At 42.4% G+C, this 21,952-nt stretch overlaps 1 protein-coding gene across 1 annotated transcript in view; it reads right to left on the bottom strand.

Moving 5' to 3' along the window:
- Nucleotides 1-16,894, bottom strand: part of GNAO1 (G protein subunit alpha o1) — a 145,020-nt gene extending 128,126 nt beyond the window's left edge. Inside the window, exon 1 of the mRNA XM_085301137.1 lies at nt 16,863-16,894. Coding sequence (XP_085157263.1) covers nt 16,863-16,894 — 32 coding nt within the window. The remainder of the gene's footprint in view (nt 1-16,862) is intronic.
- Between the last annotated feature and the right edge of the window lie 5,058 nt (nt 16,895-21,952).

Genomic DNA, 21,952 nt, shown 5'->3' with positions numbered 1-21,952 from the left:
TAATTCCTTTCAGGCTCAGAAAGTTAAACCAGTCTGTGTACTCATGGCTAGTCCAGACCTTTGCTTTGCTTCCCTAGATGGCTAAACCTCGGTTACTTCACGATCAATGAGCCACCAGGGGTAAATGCCCSTGCTGTTCACTTGCTGTGTAGTGTGGCCAAATGACAAGTAACAAGGGCAGGATGAGATTTTTTTTTCTTTTCCAGGCTCCTTGAGCAAGAAAGGGATCTCTGTCAGCTGTTAACATTTTAAGGTGTTCAGTAGGTCCCCAAGACTTGGCTGAGTCCATAGCCAAAGGTGGCACTGTGCAGCCCTGCTAGTCGATTTTGCAAATGAGATCAATCATTTTTAAGTGCTGTGGTGAATCTGACTGTTTGAATCAGTTGAAAAGCTAGAAAAAGGTCATTACAATCCTTCTGGGATGCGGTTCTCCAGTTAACAGCATGCCAAGCCAGTGTCACCATCAAAGCTTCAAAACAAGAAGACCAAGAACAGTCTTCATCAAGACTGTYACTGCCTGATGCCTTGCCTTCCTCTGACAGGCACTGGGAAGGCCATGTCTCCGAGCATGCATGTCTCCCTTCCCTAACAAACTGTCCTTGCTGYCCCCCGACCCTCCTTTTTCAGTCTATCAGCAGGAAACCATCATCTAGCCAGGCCAAAGCATCCAGCTTATTAGCACTGCCTTTTAATTGAGTTAAATGCTGTTCTTCTATTCTAAGTGAGGTGGCACCCATCTCTCTGCTATTTCAAGACACAGTAGTGCAGTGGGAGCCGCTCACAGGCACCAAGCTGCTGCCTCAGATGTGGCTGGGGTGAGGTTAAAACTAAGGCCAACAGGAAGAACAAAGTAGGGTGTCTCTGATGGAGTTCAGTGTCCTAAGCTGTTGCCTTTGAGTGGCCCAAACAAGATGGATTTACTTTGTTCTCCAGGAACAGAATGGACTAGAATACTCCATTTATTAGAGGAAAGCTTTTGGCGAGCTTTTGGCAGTCATGGGAAGAAAGAGGGCTTTGGCTCTGCTGGCACCTAGCGCTTAGGAGCCCAGAGGTCCCATCATAACAGAGTTGGGCACCTATCGCTCCAGCAGTGGTCACTGGGAGCTGCCAGTGCCAGCCCTCGCATGACCACAAGGCCACAAATGGTCCCACTGAGTCTAGCTTCTTTCTGCACAGATCCTCAGTTACTAACAGACCTAAAGAGCTCAATTTAGCAAGTACTTTCGGCAGAGCTTTGAAAGCCAAACACAAACACTGGATCCTTGCCACCTATTTCATAAGGCTACAAAATCTTACTCTATACCTCCTGCAACAGGGTGTAAGGAACAAGTGCTTCAATGCAGTGAATTTTCCCCAAAAAGTCTCCTGCTTGGATCTGGAGGCAAGGGAGAGATGGAGAACCATCAATCCAGTCAGCATGACTCCTCCTTTCTCCTCTCAGCTTCCTTAACCCTCACTGTTAAGACTGCATGATTTGTGGCTCATTCAAATGTGCTTGGCTTATCCCAAATCACAGGGTGTAAGTTACAGCTTTCTCCACTACATGAAAATGCCCTTCAAAGTTTGGCTTTTTCTCTGCGCCTCTGTCTCTAATTACGCTGTGTGATCGCAGAGCTAACTGAAGATGTGCAGCTCTGACCTGAGCAAAGTCTCCTTTTATTTGTGCTCTTGTGTTGTMGTTTGCAGCAGGGTTACAATTAATTAAAATTCCTGGTTAATTAAATGTTTTACAGCAACAGCAAAAATTGCTTGGAAAAAAGCCCACGTGGAGTGAAACTAGAGCCTGGTTAGTATGAATATGCATAGATCCCAAAGTGCACTCTATTGGCATGTGTGCTGCCTGTCCCTGAAGTAACTCACACTGCAGAGGAGGGAGAAATTAAAGGCCTGGAGGATGGTGAACTAGGGGTGTAAAATTCTGCATTACCCTCTGTATTTCCCCCTGTGCCTATAACTCATAGGTTAAGTGCATGGAAGTGCAGTGGCTTTCAATACATCTGGATGAACACACAGGTTTGCCAGGGAATTAGGACTTGGGCAGTGTTTCTGCTCCTTATGCTGATAATCACCAACTGGAAGTTTTTTTTTTTTTTTACAAGTTGCTTTCCCCTTCTGTGCCTCAGTTTCCCCCTCTGCAAAACACAGGCAACACTGCTTTTCTATTCAGTGCTACGAGACGTACAGAGACAGAAAGGCTCTGTACAGCGAGGAATGTGCGTTAGTGATTGACTCTTTCTCCTTTTGCCTTTGTCAAACCTGTACTATAGCGAGAGCAAGCCCCAGTTGCTCGGAGCCGTGAACGAATCTGTGTTATGGTTATGAAAGCCAAGCAGCGGACTGTCGTCCTCAGGATTGCTGATGAATGGTTCCACCGGGGAGCCAGACCCTGTTCAGCCCGGAAAGCAGCAAGCCTCAGTAAATAACCACTTCTATTACTGAATCTGGATAATTAACACTTCTGCAATTTTATAAGACAAATGCTGCGTTGTTGCAATGAGTGCGGATTGGGGCCGCATCGCTCCAATCTGTCAGTGTAAATAGTCCCATCCCTGCTCTGCCCTTAGAGCACATGCTCTGGCTGGACGGTAGGAAATGCCAGCAATGGGGATGATGTCTCTTCCCCTCACTTTTTTTTTTTTTTTTTTTTTGTAACAGGCACCACTCATGCTTTAGCAATGTAAGGGCTACAGGGAAGAAATAATTCTCTGAAAGTGCAATTTCAGAAAGCATCTGTCTACGTATGGTGCGTGTTTATGCAATGGCTCTGTTCCTTTGAGGGTACGGTGGTTCTGGTCTGCTGATTTTTAGAGCCAAATGCAAAATTTTACAGCTTGAGGAACCAAGAGAGCGAACAGCCAGAAAGAGGGATCTCTTATCTTGAGTATGATCTCCAAACCAACCCTGTTCCCCAGTAGCTTTACCAATTCAAAGTAAAAGATTTTGGGGAGGGATTGGAAACATAATGGTCRTGTATGTTTAAAACAATAACAGATATGAAATTGCTGCTCTAAAGCATACAATAACTGCCTTTTTTAACCTCTTAAAGTAGAATGTACACACTAACTTCTTTCTGGCTATATTTGGGTTTTTAAAGTTCAGCCAGTATACTGCAGATGATAAGTTTTTTTTTTTTTTTTTAATCAAAACTCCAGAATTGAGAGTCTCTCAAATTCACATGCCTCCAGGGACTTTAAGAAAAATCCAGGAGATATTATGAGACATGCAAGAAGAGCAGGAATGGGAACACTGTTATGGCTTCTGAGCATATGGAGCACAGAAAATATCAGATTACAATCACAGAATCCTATCATTACAATGGAGTTTTTGAAGAAAAGGAATCACCAAGCTCAAACTGATTATTCTACACTATTATTTACACAGTAATGTCCAGTCATGTTCACTGACTGCTGCAAAATGTCAGCTGTCAAACTGAGATGCATAATACCTCATGTCTGCTTTAAACATGACCAAATACTGCCTCTTCCTCATTTCATATAATATGTCTTAGACTATGCTTCAAAGAGGGATTGAGGGGTTTTTGTTACTTGAAATCCAGCAGGTAATCAGCTAAGAGGCTTGCAAGGCAGCCACAGCTGCACACTAGTAAGTAATGTGAAAGCTCAGGGAATCRGATTCATTTCCTCCAAGACCCAAAGCAGTAAAAAGTCATGTGGAGTGTCTCCTGAGAAAGTAAGTGGCCGTGACAAGCAGTCCTCCTAACCCAGAGGGGCACCAACTTGTTCCTCCAAATGTTGCAGGGATCACTGGCATTTTATCACTTCAGATCCTCCAAGCTTCTTTGTTTAAAATACAGTAGTGTGTCAGGTATCCTACCGGCTTCCTTAGGCTCAGCTTTGCAAACAGGTCAGCGTTTTTGTGAGATAAAAGGGAGGGGAAGGCAGGCTACCTGGCATCTACCTTGGCTTGGCCGACACGCTGCCAAATACGCTGGCCAGCCCCTGAACCTCTCGCCGCCTCTGTTTCCTCACCCGGGAAACGGAGTGAGGACACTGGTCTTGTCGTGTGAAGAACTTTGATATTTACTGACAAAAATGCTACAGACGAGTATCCTTCTCATCTGTTTGTCCAGTCTCGGCACACTGAAGCTAAGTCCGTGCCAGGGCAGCGCAAAGACCTGCCATCCCATTGCACCGAGGGGAATCGCAGCAGTGGGCGTAGCTGAAGGCAGAATCTGCCTTCTCTCCAAACTGGCTTTGCAGATGTCTCTGCCTCGCTCTCCAGAGCCAGCCCTGTCACAGGGTGCTCTCATRCAAACACCAGACATTTCCTTTACTCATATAAGCAGCAATTTGYCTGTATTCAAGCACAGGGCACAAAAGATCCTGATCCTCTAAACACAGATGTCTTATTTTAGTTTCTGACTAGTCCTGTTGGTTTAAATTGGACCAGGCATGTGAGAAAAAGTACATACCGGGCAAAATGCTTGACGTAATAAGGGCAATACTTATACGCTATTAAGTATAAGATAATGGCAAATACCAATTTATATAGTACTTATATAATACCTAGGGCATATTAAGGGATAGTAACTCATTATAGAGCAGGGTGACTGAGTAATACAAGGAAATATTAATTTAAAATACAGTGTTTTTTTCGCTCATGGGTTTTCTTTTCTGATCTATTCCTCTCCTTTTTTTGATTAGAAAATAATCATCACATTATGCAGTATTTTCCTCATTAAACTACAAAGCAACAAAGATCCCTTGCTTCTTTGGCCAATTAGCGGCTGTGTACAATCATCAGGAATACAAATCAATGCATGTTTCAGCTCTAACAAGACACCTAGGCAGAATCTAAGCTCCRCAGTTTTATGTTGCCACAGCATTTTTTTTTTCCTTTACTACAAAGCAAAAGGCACTAAGCATTGTTCCCTCCCTTAGGACACTATAAAACAGCAATTCCTCCACGGGCTGGGAGACTGACAAGCAGCTCCAGCTTTGAGAGTGCTCTTCAGTAGGTTCGTTTTAACTCAACAAACTCTAAATTAATCCTTCTGCACTTGGCCTGGGATGTCGAGGCTTGGAGCGAGTGCGTCTTAAAGGACACGGGTACAAAGACCAAGCTCTCTGCTTGGACCAGAACAGATCTGCGTTTTCCTTGGGGCAAATCCTCCACAGGGACCTTTTGTTCCTGGGGGGGCTGGTACTCGCTTTTCACCACAAACAGTTCTGTTCCCAGCCTCTTGTTTTCTTTTCCTCCAACAAAAAGACCGTTTTCAGAGTTTGCACTTCTAGATCCACCCCCGTTCCAAATCTGTGTACGTTATTCTCACTTAAACCAATTTTGCTCACCCACCGAATGCCGAAGTGTTGTGAGTTGCACTATGCTGTGCTATTCACGCCCACCCAACATCCATTTTCTGACCAATTTCCCTCTGACATGCATCTTAACCATCTTTAGAATCACTTCTGAATGTGGCCTAAACTGGAGAATAATGCACCAAAACCTGCTAAAAAGCAGCAGGTAATTGATCTCTGCCAGACGGTGTGTGCACTGTGGATCTGATATATTTTCTTTTTTTCAGATAAAATAGGGGAAGGGAGCTGGGAGCCTAGATTTTTAGGTCCTGTTTCCTGGTTCTCCACCTACGTTATAGGAGGCTATTAAGAAGTGTCTCTGTGTCAGTATTGCTCTATTTATTGAAAGTGATTATTAAGCCAGGAAATAGTTTTCCTTGTCAAAGAAATGTTCCAATGGGGAATGCTTTCAGACTGGTTTTAGTATGTCTATTTGCCTAGAAGTAATTAGGTTAAATATTTGTCGAGTGGTTTGGGAAACCTGGGCAATAGAGTCYACAAGTGTGTTTCTCAGTTTACTCTTCAGAGGACCGAGTGTGGTGCATTCACCTGCTGCATGTCTGCCAACGCATGCCCACGAGCCTCTCCTGCCCTCTCCGTCAGCAGTGTTTKAGCTTCTCAGCCACTTTTGCCCAGACCTGGTAGAGGCCTCTAAGGCACTAATTTCCTGCGAGTTTTATGAAAGGAGATAGGAGAGGAGAGAGGCACTTCCTGCACTGCGGGACAGGCACGTGCCCTCTCTCACTACATGCTGGAGAACCCAAGCAGGTGCTCACCCTTGGGAGACAGCACTAGCTGAAGATGGGATTTGTTGTTTCCACTGCTCATGGCAGGCTTTGATTAATCCTAGAAGCTAGCATAAAGAAGGGAGAATCAGCCAAGGCATGTGTTGCTTAGAAACACGGACCGTTTTTTCTGTGCTGTATGCACAGTGATGGGATCTTGATCAAGCTGCAGCTTACGTGAGCTACAGCAAAACCCTATGTTAAGCTCTGCTCCCTTACTAACCTTCCCCAGGGCAGGTCTCCCCAGGCGAAAACTTCCTCCATGACCATGAGCTTCTATAAYCTAATTCCCATGAATCAGAAGTGCAAAGAAAAGCATTTTTCTCTGGGCCTTGGGTGCATGAGAGATGAGACAGCAAACTTTACCAAGTTCAGATGTTCATTTTGTTAGGCAGGTGGGGAGAGTAATGCACAGGACAAATCCCGCTCATGTCAAAATAACTGAATACTGCCAAAAACTGTGATTTAGGTAGGATGCTGTGTGGTCTCTTTGAATTTTCTACAAAGGGCTAGGGGAATCCAAATTTAGTGGTGACTCTGCTGCTTCAAGTGGAACAAATGTCACTGCTGTCTTTCACTTGATCTCCTGCTGCTGTTTGTTTTATTTTGGGTCCCTTTAGGGAAGAAGCCAACCCGATTTTGTGAGATTCAACTGGAGGATTTAACTTCTAACCTGAACAGTCCATCACTAAATGGTTAAGGAACTTTCTTTAATGGGGATCCCTAAAACTGAATCTTTTTCTCAAAAATAGCTCTTTGAGGCTATCCTGCTATCAATTGCTATCCTGAAGCTGGATAGGCAGTGCTAGCACTGAAGGCGTGATGTCCCCTGTGAGCTTTGTACTGGCAAACCAGTTACCTCTAAGCAAATTCGCTGTTGCAAGACACCACATTCCACCAATGGAAACTTTGGCCTCTAAAATACAACTCCATCAGAAGCACTTGCCATGTTGCCTTAATGGAGATGTATTTCCAGGGGTATTTGTTGCRTTGATCAATGACTAAAAAACACACTCTTGGCTAGGTGAGCAGAAGCACTCAGCATCTGCAAAATGAGAGCGACATAACAAATATATCTAATGTGCAGGAAATTTTGTTAGCCTGACATAATCTCAGAATAGCTAAACAGGGCAAAACAACATGTATTTGTGCTCAAATCCTGATGATGTTTATTTACTAGGACAAATATAGCTGAGGGTAGCAACTTATCAACGCTTGCTTTATTTCAGGAGCAAATTGCTACCATGGAACCAGACATTCGATGCTTCCCTGCTATCACCCAACAAAGAAAGCTTGCTTTACTAACTCTGCTAATGACCAGAGAAGTTGCCTCATGTGGCTTGTAAAAATAAAAAGGACAAAAGGTTCTGGATGAAAAATAACAATTTCTCTTGCTTGCTTTTGTGATCAAACAGTGGGAAATTTATAGTAGAAAACTCAGCTTTGAAATACAAAAATAACAGTAGCAGTGAAAATAAATGACAATGTCTTGGTACTACTGAGCTTTACTGAACCCGAAACCCTCTAGGTTTTGCTGTTGGAGAGTGTATGAGGATTCATTCAAAAGTCAATAACCAGCAAAGAGGGATTAGTGCTTTTCAATAAGTGCTGTAAGTACAAAGACATTGAAAGGCTCATGCAACATTCATTATCTTGTCCCTTTACACTGGCTCACGGCCCTGGGTTTCACACAAACCATGTTTACCATTATGGCACCAAGACAAGTTTGATCTGAGCAGTGACAACACTTAATCCAAAACCACCTTTGGATAAAATCTTCATTGATACTTATTGACTCTTTTGAGATGCTAGAACCCAACCTGGCTTTTCTGAAATGTGAAATACATTCTTGCCCAGTTTGACCGCATCTCCACATCTGCAGGACTTCTGCAGGCAGGACTGTGCACTAGCACATTTCCCGTCTTTGGGACAGATGTCCCTTCCAGTCCTGAGTCTGGACGGACAAAACGAGAATCCAGTGCACCTCAGCTAGGTTAGACAGGCCTACGATGCTTTCAGTTTGTTCTATGAAGGCACAAAAAACCAGTTTATTAACCTCTCACTGTTGTGGTAAGTCTCTTTCCCCACATGCTGCAGTACCCACAGATGGGTCGACTTAGAAGACTCACAAGAAATCAGTTTGAGCTGGAAAATTCAGTACTGAATGAAACTTTTTTGGATATCTATGAGATGGCATATTTATCTAATAGGTACCCAAAGACTTCAAACATGGTATCAGTTATCTTAACACAAAGATCTTAATTTTTCTCCATTTGAGACTGAAGTCACACCTCCGTATTGGTCAGTATAGCATTTTACTGCTATTTCGTACAGCCATAAGACAAAGTACTCTGCTTCTTTCTGCTTTCCGTCTGCTTTCTGCTAACATGTCTCCAGCAGGATGCGGAAGATAAATATGAGCAATCTGCATGTTTCTGTATTCCCCTTCCCCTCCACACAAAAATTCATTTATAATAGAAATTCTGAGCTGAGAAACTCAAAGCTCTTTCTGAACTGATTTGTGAATCGAGTGGTTCTCTGAGTTTTTACCTTAGCAGCCCCACTAACAAGATCATGATTGAGACTTGGGCATAAAAAACATACGGGCAGAACCCTACTCCAAAACATAGTGCAGGCATCTGCTTCCCTCCCAGGTGGCACAGGTCTGTGGCGCACATTTGCTCCAGAGAAGGTTGTTTCTGTGGCTGATGGCACCTGCAGCCTTGCAGCAATGAGACAAGTGAGCACAGGGAAGGGCAGACGTGTGCGTACAAGTCCTTGAAGGAGTCGGGGAGCCAAAAGGAGTGAAGGGAGCCAAAATGGAACAGGGAGAAGGTTGCAGCCTTGGCTTCTAGTATTTTTGGCAGGGAAAAGCAGTTCTTCCCTTTCTGATTTGTGTCTTGGAAGAACTGTTCTGTATGCTGCTGGCCCAGAGCACAATCACTAGTGGCTCTTGATTTAATCCTGGGTTTGTATTTCTGAAAGTATCAGTGACAGCCATGTCTTTGACTGGCTGAATCCTGAAGTGCTTCTCCAGGACTCTCAAATCCCTGAAAAACGCTCACCTTAGCACAGATTAAATGGTTGTACAATGAACCTGTTGCACAAGGTGAGGTTGCTGCTCCTCTGACACCGGAGAGGAAAAACTCCTGTTTTACACACCTGCACTGCCACTGGTTTTACAGGAAAAGTCTCCAGTCAGTGCTTAATGCCAGAAGCCTGYTTTTTTTGCAACGTTTAAAGTGCATTCAGTGCAGACTGGCCTCTGCTCCAAAGTACTCATGTAGTCCAATATCTATACAGTGTCTTGCAGAGGGGTCTGTGTGTGTGGTGTCTATGCTTTAGGAACACAAGCGAGCCTGCTGTGCTGCCTGGCTTCCACTTAAATGCAAATGTGTTGCTGGGGCTGTTACAAGGGGTTTTGTGATGGAGAAGAGGCCCCAGTGCTTTGCTGCAGCATTGCTGTAAACCACCAAGCAGCAGCAGCAGCACTTTGAGTGAGAATGTAGTGCAACCTCAAAGCCAACTTACACTGCCTACCAGAGCAGTATGGACCATCTGTGGTCTGCAAATCAAGTGTGGGAACCACTGAACTAAGAAAACCCATAGCATGGCAGATGGTGCATCTGTATGAGGACTGCTACCTTTCTCAGCAAAGGGATCTTAAGGAGATCCCAAGGCTAGAAAAAATGTGAGTCCCTCTGCTTATATCCCTGTGTTTTTATGTTAGAAAAGGTAGAGAGGTTGGGAAAAACAKGGAAACCTTACGCCCCAGGGAAGAGATGCAGGCTAAAAGAACAGATACGCCCAACAAAGGCACTTTCTGAAAAGCCAACTCTATCACCAGCTCCTACAGCTCAGCGACTATACTGCCCAACCATACTGCCCGGTGCCTCCTTGTGCAACAGAGGGCTGATTCTCCTCCTTTTCGGAAAACAATGCATTCCACAAATTGAAATAAATAACGGTCCCTTTGCCCAGCCCCGGGCAGTGTCAGGGGGTGTCAGGCTCTGCGCAGCGGGATAACAAAGACAGTAGCRTGCAGCCAATCTCCTGCCATCTCAGGCTGGCCTGGCTGTACTGAATGAATTTTTTTTCCGAATGGAAATGAAGAAAACCTCCAGTGCAAATAATCCTCCATTATAATGGCAGTACATTCAGGACGGGGGCCAAGGAGTGTAAAGAACAAGCCAAATCTCTTTTACTTAAAGCCTGGCCTGAATGTGATAATGTAATGACTTAGGTCTGGATGTTTCAAGTGCCGTTCATTGTGATTCACTTAGCATACAGATGATACCAGATAAAATGTGTAAGAACCAGGAACTGAACAGATAGCCTCAGCCAGCCYCTCCTTCCCAACCAAACTGGTATCCATATGCATGTGGTCTAGGGCTAAACACGAGTTTGTCTAGCCCAGCCAGCAGCCTCTCACTTCTGTTCCCTTCCAGTTTAGGCTGAAGCTTTGGCTGCAAAACGCAAGTACCCTCTTTGCAAATGTAAAGCTCCTCAATTTTTTTGTGCCTAACCTCTTTTTGACCACYGCTGATCATACTTTGCATTCAAAACCTGACCAGCAAGCCCACTAAATCATTGAGAAGATTTCAATTAATTTCACTGGGCTCTGGACCAAGCCTACATAGTGTGAGGTTCTTCTAGCAATGAGGATTTCTCAAAGAGTGGTAACCCTGGCTGTTGTTTAGCTTCCTACTATCTGTAATAGCTAACTATTATTTCCATTTTACAGAAATAAAAAACAGATCAATTCCTGACGCTACATGCAGGTTTAAAATGGCTTTCAACTACTATCAGCAGGCTTTTAAATGTGATAGAGGTGACAACCCAATAAAAGCAAAATACTTATGGTAGAAATTAAGCTACTGGAATGACCAGAGTTACGCCGAACATGTTCCTCACATGGCTGGCAAAGAGGGAAATACAGCAGGAACAAACTGATGACAGTCATTTTCTGTAGGTATGAAAGCTTATCTTAACAGAGAAAAGACCACCCAGATTTTGTTATGACAGAATATTACCCTGAGCATTTGCAAGCCTCTTCCACAAAATGGGAAACCAGTAGCAACCAGAAATATGAACCAAGACAGACCATTTTCTATATCCTCTACCMGTGTAACTGAGGACAGAAGGTAAAATGAGTGCAAAATGCCACCATTCTGACTTTAGTATAGCCACTTAGCATCATTTTGATGGCTACATAGGAAGGAAAACAACAGAGAATTATGTTCATTGTCCATTTCAAGTCTTCCAGATGGCAAATAAATTCAGTTCTTTAGGAAGGAAAATTCTCTTACATTGGACAAGTTTTGGAATGGTTACAAACACAAGATCTATCGTTCTGGCTGAATTTGTTAGAAGCCCTAGGCATATGATAAAAAAAAGAGTCTTACTTGAAGGATTTTATCTACCTGGTCATCTAATTTAGCTCCTTCCAGGGTGGTCAGTTCTTTTCTTCACTGTTGCCTTCTTTGTTAGATTGAGAAATGAAATCAAGACTCGTCAGCAGCCTTGAGCAGGGCATCAATGCTGGTTTGAATTTTCCTTGTCTTCTGTTTAATTGAATTCTCATTTGTATCGCCTCAGCTGTTTCCCCTCTGAGGCCTGTCCTCCCCCCGCTCCCTTTCTCCACTCATCCATACATATCATACAAGCRTTTCTGGCAAGCACCAGCTGCAGATACTGAGAGTTCTTGGGCATCTTCTACTTTTAGAAAACCACCAACAGGCCAAATAACACSAGTGATTGTTCTGTGAAGCTTGAAGTCTGTTTTTCAGAAAGACCAGTCTCTTTATTAACTCTACTAGTCTCTTTGAAACATGTGGTAAGACTTGGAAGATTGTAGTGCTATGCATTTGTGGATGCAGTGGATGAAGAAAGTCGTATGTGAGCTTAAGGCCCCCTTTTTGGTGGGTTAGCCTAGGCAGACAGGACTTTGAAATAATATTGATGGTCCAAATGCAATTTAAAAAGAATCACAAGGAACAAGTACAAAGACAGCCTTCCTTCTCCTGTTGATGCTGCTGCTTTTCAGAGTTATTTGCTCAGCCAGAACAAATAACTCTATGATGAAGATAATTTTTATACCTTGGACTTGCACAGTTTATTTGGGTTTAAGCTCCGAAGGGAATCTAACAGTCTGGTAGACAGGCCTCCTCTGGGATTTCCGTGGTTTGGCAACATGCTGCATTGGTTTATGATGTCTTCAAATCCCAGCAGGCCTTCCAGCAAATGATGTTTGGACTTTATAAGAAGGTCCAGAATGGCAAATAAATGTGTGTAAAGGTTTCTCTGAGAACACCATCTTCAGGTATTCCAACACACACTGAAAGAAGGTGTATTAAAAAGTAGGACAGGCCCTAGATTTCTCATCCGCATTTCCTCAAAGCTGCCTGAAGTCCACAAAATGCAGGGGCTCAACTCAAAATGTAGTCTAGCCATGTTTTGCCTACTTAGACCCCCTTTCCCTCACAACAGGATTTTTTTCAGCTTTCAGTTTGTTTGCTCTGAGACAGCTTATTACAAATTCACTTAGAGGGAGCCAGACACAAATGCTGAGATCTTTTCTTTCTACCTTGAACTAGAATCACTTCCTCCAGCTACTTCCTACCATTGTGGGGCCCAAACAATTCACCTTTGTGCTTGAAGACAACCTCTCTTTCACTGGGGATGTTCAGCASAGGGAAGGTAAAGCCCCCACTAACTTCTCTATCCAAATTCTGGTAAAAAGACTTAGAAAGATAAAACTTAGCTCAGAGCTTCACTAKTTTATATTTCTGCTCCAACAGCTTACAATGTTCACAGCTCTTCTGCACTGAGAGGTGATGAGAAGAAGCAAGAGGGAATTTCAGAGAAAAATTTCAAGCTATTGGGGAAAGCTCTGTAATGTGAAATCTGTTAGATGCTTAAACACTGCAGTGAGGAATGATGTACTACCATGAAAATTTCTGTGTCTGTAAGTCATTTAAAACTAAATCATATGAAACACTGAAGAATGTGTGATAAAGAAGAGATCTACATTAGGACAGGGCTGGAAAAAGCATGATCTGTTCCATCACTGACTTGTACTATTTTTGCTTGTAATCCATTATTCTGAAGCTGTTTACCATTTTGTCCATGACAAGGGCAACTTGCATCAATCAATTCGTGACTTGGAATTTCTGGCTTTTTAGCCCACTAGGTTTTCAGAGGAAACCTAGATTCTCATTTAAATATTCACCTTTCTTGCTCTATACAAGGGACTTGACCCATCACTGAAAAGTTGACATTGTCTTTGACTGTGACGCTCTGTCAATCTGACATAACCTGAGAAACACTGAGGGTATGGTTTGCTACTACATGAAAGACTACAGCACTGTCCATCATCAATAATTCAGCATGACTTTCTTACTGGATATAAGATATGATTTTGCTTCTGTGTATGTTTGCATTTATTTTTACATTTATTAAACTCTGGTTGCATATATATGGATATATATCCTGTTGGATGTATATATTGCATGAACRCTTTAGTGTTGGCTACAGAAGTCTTATAGCTAACAAAGATGTGGGTCTTGCTTCTACAGCCACATTCAGGAAATTAGTCTCCAAGATTTAACATGAAAAGTGGGCTTTCTAGGATCTGACTTGGTACTCTCTTACTATCAAAACCCACTGTGATGGGGGCTTGCCATGTTTCCTGCCAGCCTTTGCCCTTCTTAACGGCTCTGACAGCTCTAATCCACATATTCTTGGCACTTGCTTTGAGCAAGGTTCACATAAAGGTATCAGTATCCGGTGTGTGCGCTCTGTATCAAGCTGTTGTCAGTCTTCTCGATGACTGCTTAGGAAACAATCTCATTTTGCTACCCAAAGCCTCAACTTGATCGTGATTCTTTTTTGACTCCTACCTTTCAGATCAAGGTCTGTCTCTTTGTGCCCTGTGTATGCTTTTCACAGTCTGCACTAAGTTTTAGAATCTCTTTCTTCTCATGACTGGAGGAGCCAAACTTCTGCTAGGCTGGTTGTTTCTCTCCTGCTTGTTTATACCTGATGTTACAAGTTAGCAAAATAAATACATGCGTTTAATTTCTATGCACTCGGGGAACAATCCAGGACCTTAGTTGAAGCTTACAGGTTGCTAATGTAAAAAGCAATGGGAGAGGTGGTTTATTCAAATTCAGAAGCAAGTAAGCGGGGCTTCAGAAAACAGTAAACAATCTGATGAGTTTTCTTGTTATTTCGTAAATGACTTGACACATAGCATCTTCTTCTTGGGAAAAAGGCTCATTGCATTGAAACCTTTTAAAGAAAAGAGCAAATATAAGACTTATGGAGAAAAGTTGGCCTAATGATGATGGGGGCAGACTCTCTTTGAAGCTCTTACGAAGCTAGGAATGTGATAAATACCTTTCATATGAAGGACTTTCTAGTCTGGTTTACTTACAGTAAGACCATAAAAGGTGTCTTACTGAAGCTGTGGACTGGTGAGTCCTACCTTGGAAGGTAAAAAGCATGAGAATAGCTCACCATTTTGGATGGGCGACTCACTGAAGATGGGGATTTCTGTATGCTGTGCTCTCCTCTTCAAAGGGCTAAAAGATAGCAAAACCCTACGCAAACTAGTTGGGTATTACAGGCTAATTACAGCAACACAAGGCTTTTAATGCAGGCTTCAAAACTTGCTCCCAGTAAAATGGAATTTGAAAATATTGTTTGCTGCTTGTATAATCAAGATTCTGCAGCATTTGGGCAGCCCAGTAGAGGAAATTACATATAAATTACAGTGACTATGTCCAAGGTTGAGGGGAAATAAAAAGAGAAATCTCCAAAGCCCAGGACAAATAAGGCGTTACAAAACCAGAGAGATCATTCTGGTGTGACGCAAACCTGAGCTCTGCATTAAAAATGTAAATGTGATTGAAATGGAATGGCAAACCCAGGTAAAATGGAGTTGACCTCTACTAGCATAAAAGATGGTCTAACTAAAATTAAACAGCAGCAAAAAGTTGTAAGGGCACTTTCCTCTTCACTGCACTGTGGGTCACAGGAAATTTATTTAAAACAATGCAGATATTTCAAGCCAGTGGAAGAGTTTGCATTTCTTTTACATGTACTAATATGAGAAACTAAGGCTAGTTTTGGCGGGGGAAGGGAGGGAATCACTTAAATGCCTAAAGCTATATACAGACTTCTGAAAAACTTTTCAAAGGCTTAGGATGTAGCTGATTTACCTTCAAAAAATCAAGCCCTAACTCAGAGAACTAGCAATGAATTATTGAATCTTTCAACACAATCTCTCCTCTCAGCCTTCAGTGCATTGGTGCTGTAAGACAATATTTGTTGATCATTCTTTTCAGCCATTATTATTATTATTATTATTATTATTATTATTATTATTATTTAGTTATGATCAGTGCCAGATCAGTGCCAGTCTGGTTCACTGCATCTCCATATGGGCAACCATATTAGCATAGCTGAGAAATGCGCCCAGAAGTGAGAATGAGCAGGGTCAGACAGAAAGGAACTGAACCCACACAGTCAACAAAAAGAAATGTTAATCAAACCACAGCTTAAGATTTCAGAAAGCTGCCTATGAAATGCTGCATGGGATAAATGAAACAAAATGACATCTAGAAGCACAGCAACCAACCCTGTTTTGAAAGGAAATTAAAAGCAGTAACCAAATACTCAAAGCTAAGCCTAGTGTTTTATGCATTCATAATGCATAGCTTGTGCTAACTGCACAAGATTGTCCTTGACTGGTTTCCCAACAGAGATGTAGTTGCTCAGTTAAAAAAAAAAAAAAAAGAAAGAGAGAGAGAGCTAAAAACTTTGAGTAAGGAGACCTATTTGGGTTTTCTTCTCATAGAATCTTTGAATTACTTTTATTAGAGGTCCCAAGTGCAACCTCCTGCTCAAAGCAGAACTCCCTGACTACCTGGGTGCCTCTCCAGTTTACCAATATCTCCCTTGGACTGGGAGGCCCAAAATTGAACACCACATTTCAGATATGAGCGCCAGGTAGAGGGGTATAATCAGCGCCCTCAACCTGTGGGACCTCAGGTCACGCTCTTGCTAACGCAGCCCAGCACACGGTTAGCCTTCATTGGTGCCGAGGCSCATTGCTGACTGCCCCTACATTGTTGAAAATGTGGATTTCCAGCCATCAGAAATGCCAGGATGAAATCTTTCACCTGCTAAACAACCCCTATTTGGTTATTCTTACTGACAGGCTCTGGAAGCACTGCTGGCAATCTCATGGTGTACCACTAAATGCCTGAGTACCACAGCCCTGGCTTCTCCCTAGTGTCCCTCCAGTTGTTGGAGGCTGAAGGCTCAGCGCAATGCGATTGCCTGGCAAGATCTAGCCCCAAACAATTTCATGCAGTCTCATTTCTTAAAGTCATTAAATACATATATAAAATACAACCTGCACTTTCTAAAACCAGACAGTATTTTTTCTTGCTCTTGATACTGGTAACACTGTAAAAACTTGTAACTGAAATAAATTCGAGATCTGGTACCTGAGAGCACTTGAGGCAGAAATGGAATTAGAGTAGCATGAAAAGTCCGTAACAGAAGAATCCTTTTTTCCTGATCTATGCTTTCCCAGAGACATAAAAAACACAAAATAAGTATTTGGACAAAGGTTGGGTATACAAGATGACAATAAAACTGGATAGCAATCAGCACAAGCAGAGATGATCCTGATGTGGTCTTCAACAAATTTAGGTATACATAAATCTCCTTGGGTGTAATTACCCACCTCTCTTCAAACCCATTGAGGTTGATGAGCATGCTGCTAGAAATCTCTGCTTTTCTGGGATTTGGCCTCTGAGTGTGAGTGAAACATGACTGGTATCTAACACTGGGGCTTCAGTACATACAGATTTGCAGCATCACTATTTTGGCAACACCCAAGTCCTGTTGCCTCACTGTCAGCAGCACTGAGTAGTTGGTACAGTCTTTAAATTAGCCAGCGTGGGGTGGTGGGACTCAGTGCATCTGAAAACTGACAGCAGAGGGATAAGCGCTGAGTAAGATCGAGACGACCACTTTGCTGGATGAGGAGGGCTGTCCTAGAGAACAGACAGAGCAAGATGGGTCAGGGAGCTTCGGACAGGCTCTTTGCTGAATGGGTTTATACCCAGGTTAATGAGGGATCCAACAAAATGTTATGATCTTGCTTTTCAAAAGATGCTTTAAGAAATAAATGTGGCAAGAATCAGAAAATCTGTACACTGAACCTGTGCTCTGGGTCGCTTCAAATTAGGAAACGTAACTGAAACTTTCCATCAGGTTGGATTAGGTCCCATTAGGTAGGGGGAAGACGTAGCCTCTTCGCGCAACTGTTTCACCCAGAGCAGGGCTTAACTTCCAATTATTTTTCTGTGCAAGTCTCTGAACTTCTGTGCTTTCTTATGTCCGTATGAATGAATTTGCACAGCTAGCAGAATCTGCCTGGGACACGGTGAAAACCCTGAAGCCTTAATTTGTTTTCATGTTAAAACACTCAATTTATAATGAACTTTGATTCAGCTGGAATTGGATTTTTCTCACCTGGAATGCATAAAGCTTAAACTCTCATCCAAAATTCATTTCCGGGGAGAGGGAGAAACTTCACTCTCAGAACTGATTTTAAAAATCAAGGTGTATTTATCCAATTATTATGAAACTTAAATATATCATTATGGCTGGGTTTATATCACTGTTCTAGACTGTGAGAAGTTGTTTCACAGACTACCTTTAACTAGAAATTCTGAAAACCTACTTCCAAGTCCTGTGCAAGAGTACTTACAAAATCAGAATGAAAATTTAATCCTGAATATCTGCTTATGCCAGAAGGCCTCACCTATTCATTTGACTGCAGGGGGGAAAAAGATAGCACAAATTGATCTCTTCAAATAGAACTAAAAGTGCCAGTGTAATAATTAAGGTTTCATGCCCTATCATGTAGTAAAAATATTGCAAATAGTTTTTTATACAAAAGGAATTAAAAATAAACTTATTTATTGAATTTATCTGTAACAGAAGAAGTAGATAAATTCAGCCCTAAATTCTGAGTTATTTACTGAAGCATATGACAGATTACTAATTTCTAATCGTTTATCATTTTATCGACTCCTCAACATTTTGATCTTTTTCAAAGTCTTTTTTTATTTGCTTTCTTTTTAAAACTAGCTGGGGTGAAAAGTGTTGAACTGATATCACTAAGGGACATGTAAAGATTTTGATTTATTGCTGTACCTGGATCCCCTGGTGCCAGCAGTGGCTTTCATTTCTCCTACACAGCTCATGTCACCGCCACGCTGTGACCCTGGCTGTCCCCAGGAATCCAGCCACAGGCCTGGTGGGGAACTCGGACCAAGCACAAGGATGCTGGCCAGGACGGTAGTCGCGGGGGTGTCTCAAGGTGGGCAGGTCCTCCCTCTTTTCGAAGGTAGCCCTGATGCCACCAGAAATGCCAACCCTTTCAGCTGGGATTTGGCAAAATGCTCTCCTGTTCCTCCTTACCACTGTTCCATGAGGGCTCAGCGTACACAGGACAGATGCAGATAACAAACCAATGACCATCAGCTCAAATGTCTAATGTTCAGTTTAAACAGCTTAAATGCATACATTTAGCAGAATCAGGTTTCCTGCTTGAGAACTGGCCAGGCAGCAACCACCTTGAAAGTAACAAGTTGATACAGCACTTTAGTTTTTTCGCTGAGCTGTAAATCAGGACCATGTAAATTTATCCCGTAACTAAATTGAGGAAAGCAAGGGCATGCTACCAGGAGCTTTCTGCTTTATTAAATAATCATCCTCTCATTTATATGGAAAAATGTGTCCGATTTGGCTAAATAATCAATTGCCAAAGGCTGACTGGTGATTAATGAACAGCATGATGATGTTGCGAGGTGTGTGCTCATCAACATAATTTCCTTTCCTCCTTCTAGTGATTTGTGTTCACGTTACTGWTGAAGTGTGCTATAAAGGCTCTGCAAGACCTGTGATGTGGTTTTGGACATTTCCATGATAAATATCTCTCAGTTGTAGAATTTGTAGGCGTTGATATAGGCCCCTCCTCCTAATGCTGGAAAAAAGCAGCTAATGCAACTTTAGCAACTTCCTGACGAGCGACTGATTTCTCATCTACCCCAAAGGCCACTTAGACCTATTTGGCAAGGTGACCCCCGGTGCTGGGTGAGGCTTAGCAGTCAATCCAGTAGGTATTTCCTCTGAGATCTGACAGGAATTATATATACTGGCTTTTTCAAATAGAGACCTTTCATGGGCTCCCAATGCTGCCCCACCATTCCAACTGCAGAGGTGCAACCTAAAGGATGATAAAGTCATACAGGCTATTACTATCTCAAGTCAGAACATGTAAATCCATGTCGTAGTGCCCCAAAGCAATTTGAAAAATCTCACCAGTCATTTTGAAGAGTCCCAGCACTGGTCAATATCAGTTGAACGCAAAATTCTTCCAAAAAATACAAACATGGCACAATTTTGCTGAGAGCCATCAAAGTGATCTCCCAGGGCTTCGAACTGCACCTTTGCTATGAAGTYAAGCTGTGACTTCTTACCTGTGGCAAGGCCCTGCTCTACTGAGGCCACACAGGACAGGGCTGTAACGAATAACTGGCATTGTATTGGACGTGAGGAAACACCACTGCGTCACTGCTACCGCACGCCACTACTCCAGAAATCTACCTATAAAACCTCTCATTTTTTATTTAGATTATTATGCCTAACATCCATTTTGTTTGGCCAGCCCTTCCCATTCCCTCTTGCCTGGTACTTTAAAAACTCTCTTCCAGAGAGAATGTAATTCACAAAATTCTGCTAGGAGATAGTATACATTTTTATAATTTAAATTATATTTTCCTCAGTACAAGTCTGTTTTATCTCATCCTCTTCAGTAACAATTCACAGCTGATRTGGAAAATCTCCAGGTCTCATACCAGACTGTCATGATGTGCACAAGCTGTCGACAATGCTCTTGTAGACATGAGCGTTTAATGCAGGTTTTAAGTTGYTGGAGAACCTTAAAGCATTTTGAGTCACTACTCTGTTATTTAGACCGGGGGGTTGTATTTCAGAGCAGGGATATGCACAAAGGTGAAACATCCATTCCTGGCTTCCCTGTCAAGCTGTTAACACTCAAAGGATGAATCCTCTGAACAGGGTATTTCTAGAGTAGGATATTCTTCTAGATTCAGACTCTCAAAGCAAATGTTCAACAGACAGTGTTTTATCCTAGGGAATGTTCAAGCTTATAGGTCCCTGCTGGTTCCCAGAAAGATTGAAAAACCAGACCTAGTGTAGATGCAGAAGGATATGGCTGCACTGGCTTATATATATATATATACATATATATGTGTGTGTGTGTGTGTGTGTATTTGTGTATTTATATATATTTATATAAAGCTATTAAGATATTTTCAAATAAAATTTACCTCCTCAGTATGGGATAAGTAACTCTATCAAACCAATACCAGAGAACAGCTGGAGCCTGACAGAAGGGAGAGACAGACATAGCATATTTCTTTTTAATGTCTCCTTGAATGGATTAGATCAGCAAAATTGTCCTGAGTCCAGAATCACAGCATGGYTGAGGCTGGAAGGGACCTCTGGAGATCAGCTAGTCCCACCCTCTGCTAAAGCAGGGTCACCTAGAGCACGTTGCCCAGGACTGTGTCCAGACAACTTTTGAGTATCTCCAAGGATAGCGACTCCAGAGCCTCTCTGGGCAACCTCTTCCCTGCTCTGTTCACTGAAGTGAACAGTCCTGTGGGACTCACAGTGTGACACCTGTACTGGTACCTGTGTAATAGAACCTGCCAAGTGCCAAAGAGAAGCAGCTCCCCTTCCTTGTTACTAAATCCTGTATGTGCTGTCAGCACTGGATGCTGCTTCTGCCTAAACCTGCTCCTTGTTTGCAGTATATCCCTCAACAATGTGTTTCCAAATAGACTCTAGCCAATGCCTTTATGTTATTTTCTCAGAGAATGCTGACTTGCACCTCAAAGACACTTACTGGTATTGGCAGCTCCTGATCTTTCTTCAAAAGCAAGTCCTGCAACGTCAACCTAGCAGAATTTCTGTTGAAAAACTATACAAGTTATCCTGTACCAAACAGGATAGAATATCCGCATAGGATAAAATGCCTTTGACTCTTGAAGAAACAAAACCCCACAAAATGCCCTGGTTAGAGTATTAACAACCACGGSCTGACCTCCAAGTTGTGGGGAAGACCCCAGTGTTACTCGCATCTTTTTCTCTCTTAATCTCACGTGCTTCAGCTCCTTCCAGCAGAATATCATGCTATTCTGCAGGGTTGCATCTTAAATCTTACAGCAKCTTCTTTGTTTTAGCTTACGGACATTATGCTCAGGTGAAAGCTCTGCTGATAAACTGATATAATTCTGGTGACCAAGAAGAGCAGGACATGCCCAAGAAGAAAGGAAAACAAAGCAATTTCAGCCCTTCCTATCCTTCTCTTTAAGTGTCAAAAATATTATTGATTGCCAATTTGAAAACAGAGGTGATGTCTGCTTCCTATACAATTCCCTGGGCCCCTTTCTGACAGAGCATTCCTCAATTCTTTCTCGATTAACTTGAAAGCTGGGGAAGATAAGCATTTTTATTGGTAAGGTAAGAAATGCCTCCATTAAGAGTTTTATTTTATTACCACGGTAAGCAGACAATGAATGAGCTTTGGATTAAAGGGCTTTTTCTTCCTTTTGCTTGGCACTAGACAACTGTCACTTTCTCTGCTTCATGTTATCCAGTAGCATTTTTCAGCCTTTTGCATTTTCTGATATTAAGCAGAATTTTAACAGCATCTTGTAATCAGGACTGTAA

This window comes from Rhea americana, unplaced genomic scaffold (genome assembly GCF_003343005.1).
Source record: "Rhea americana isolate MKP2758 unplaced genomic scaffold, rheAme1 scaffold_172, whole genome shotgun sequence".
Lineage (NCBI taxonomy): Eukaryota > Metazoa > Chordata > Aves > Rheiformes > Rheidae > Rhea > Rhea americana.
This window is presented reverse-complemented; position numbering and strand designations above follow the sequence as displayed.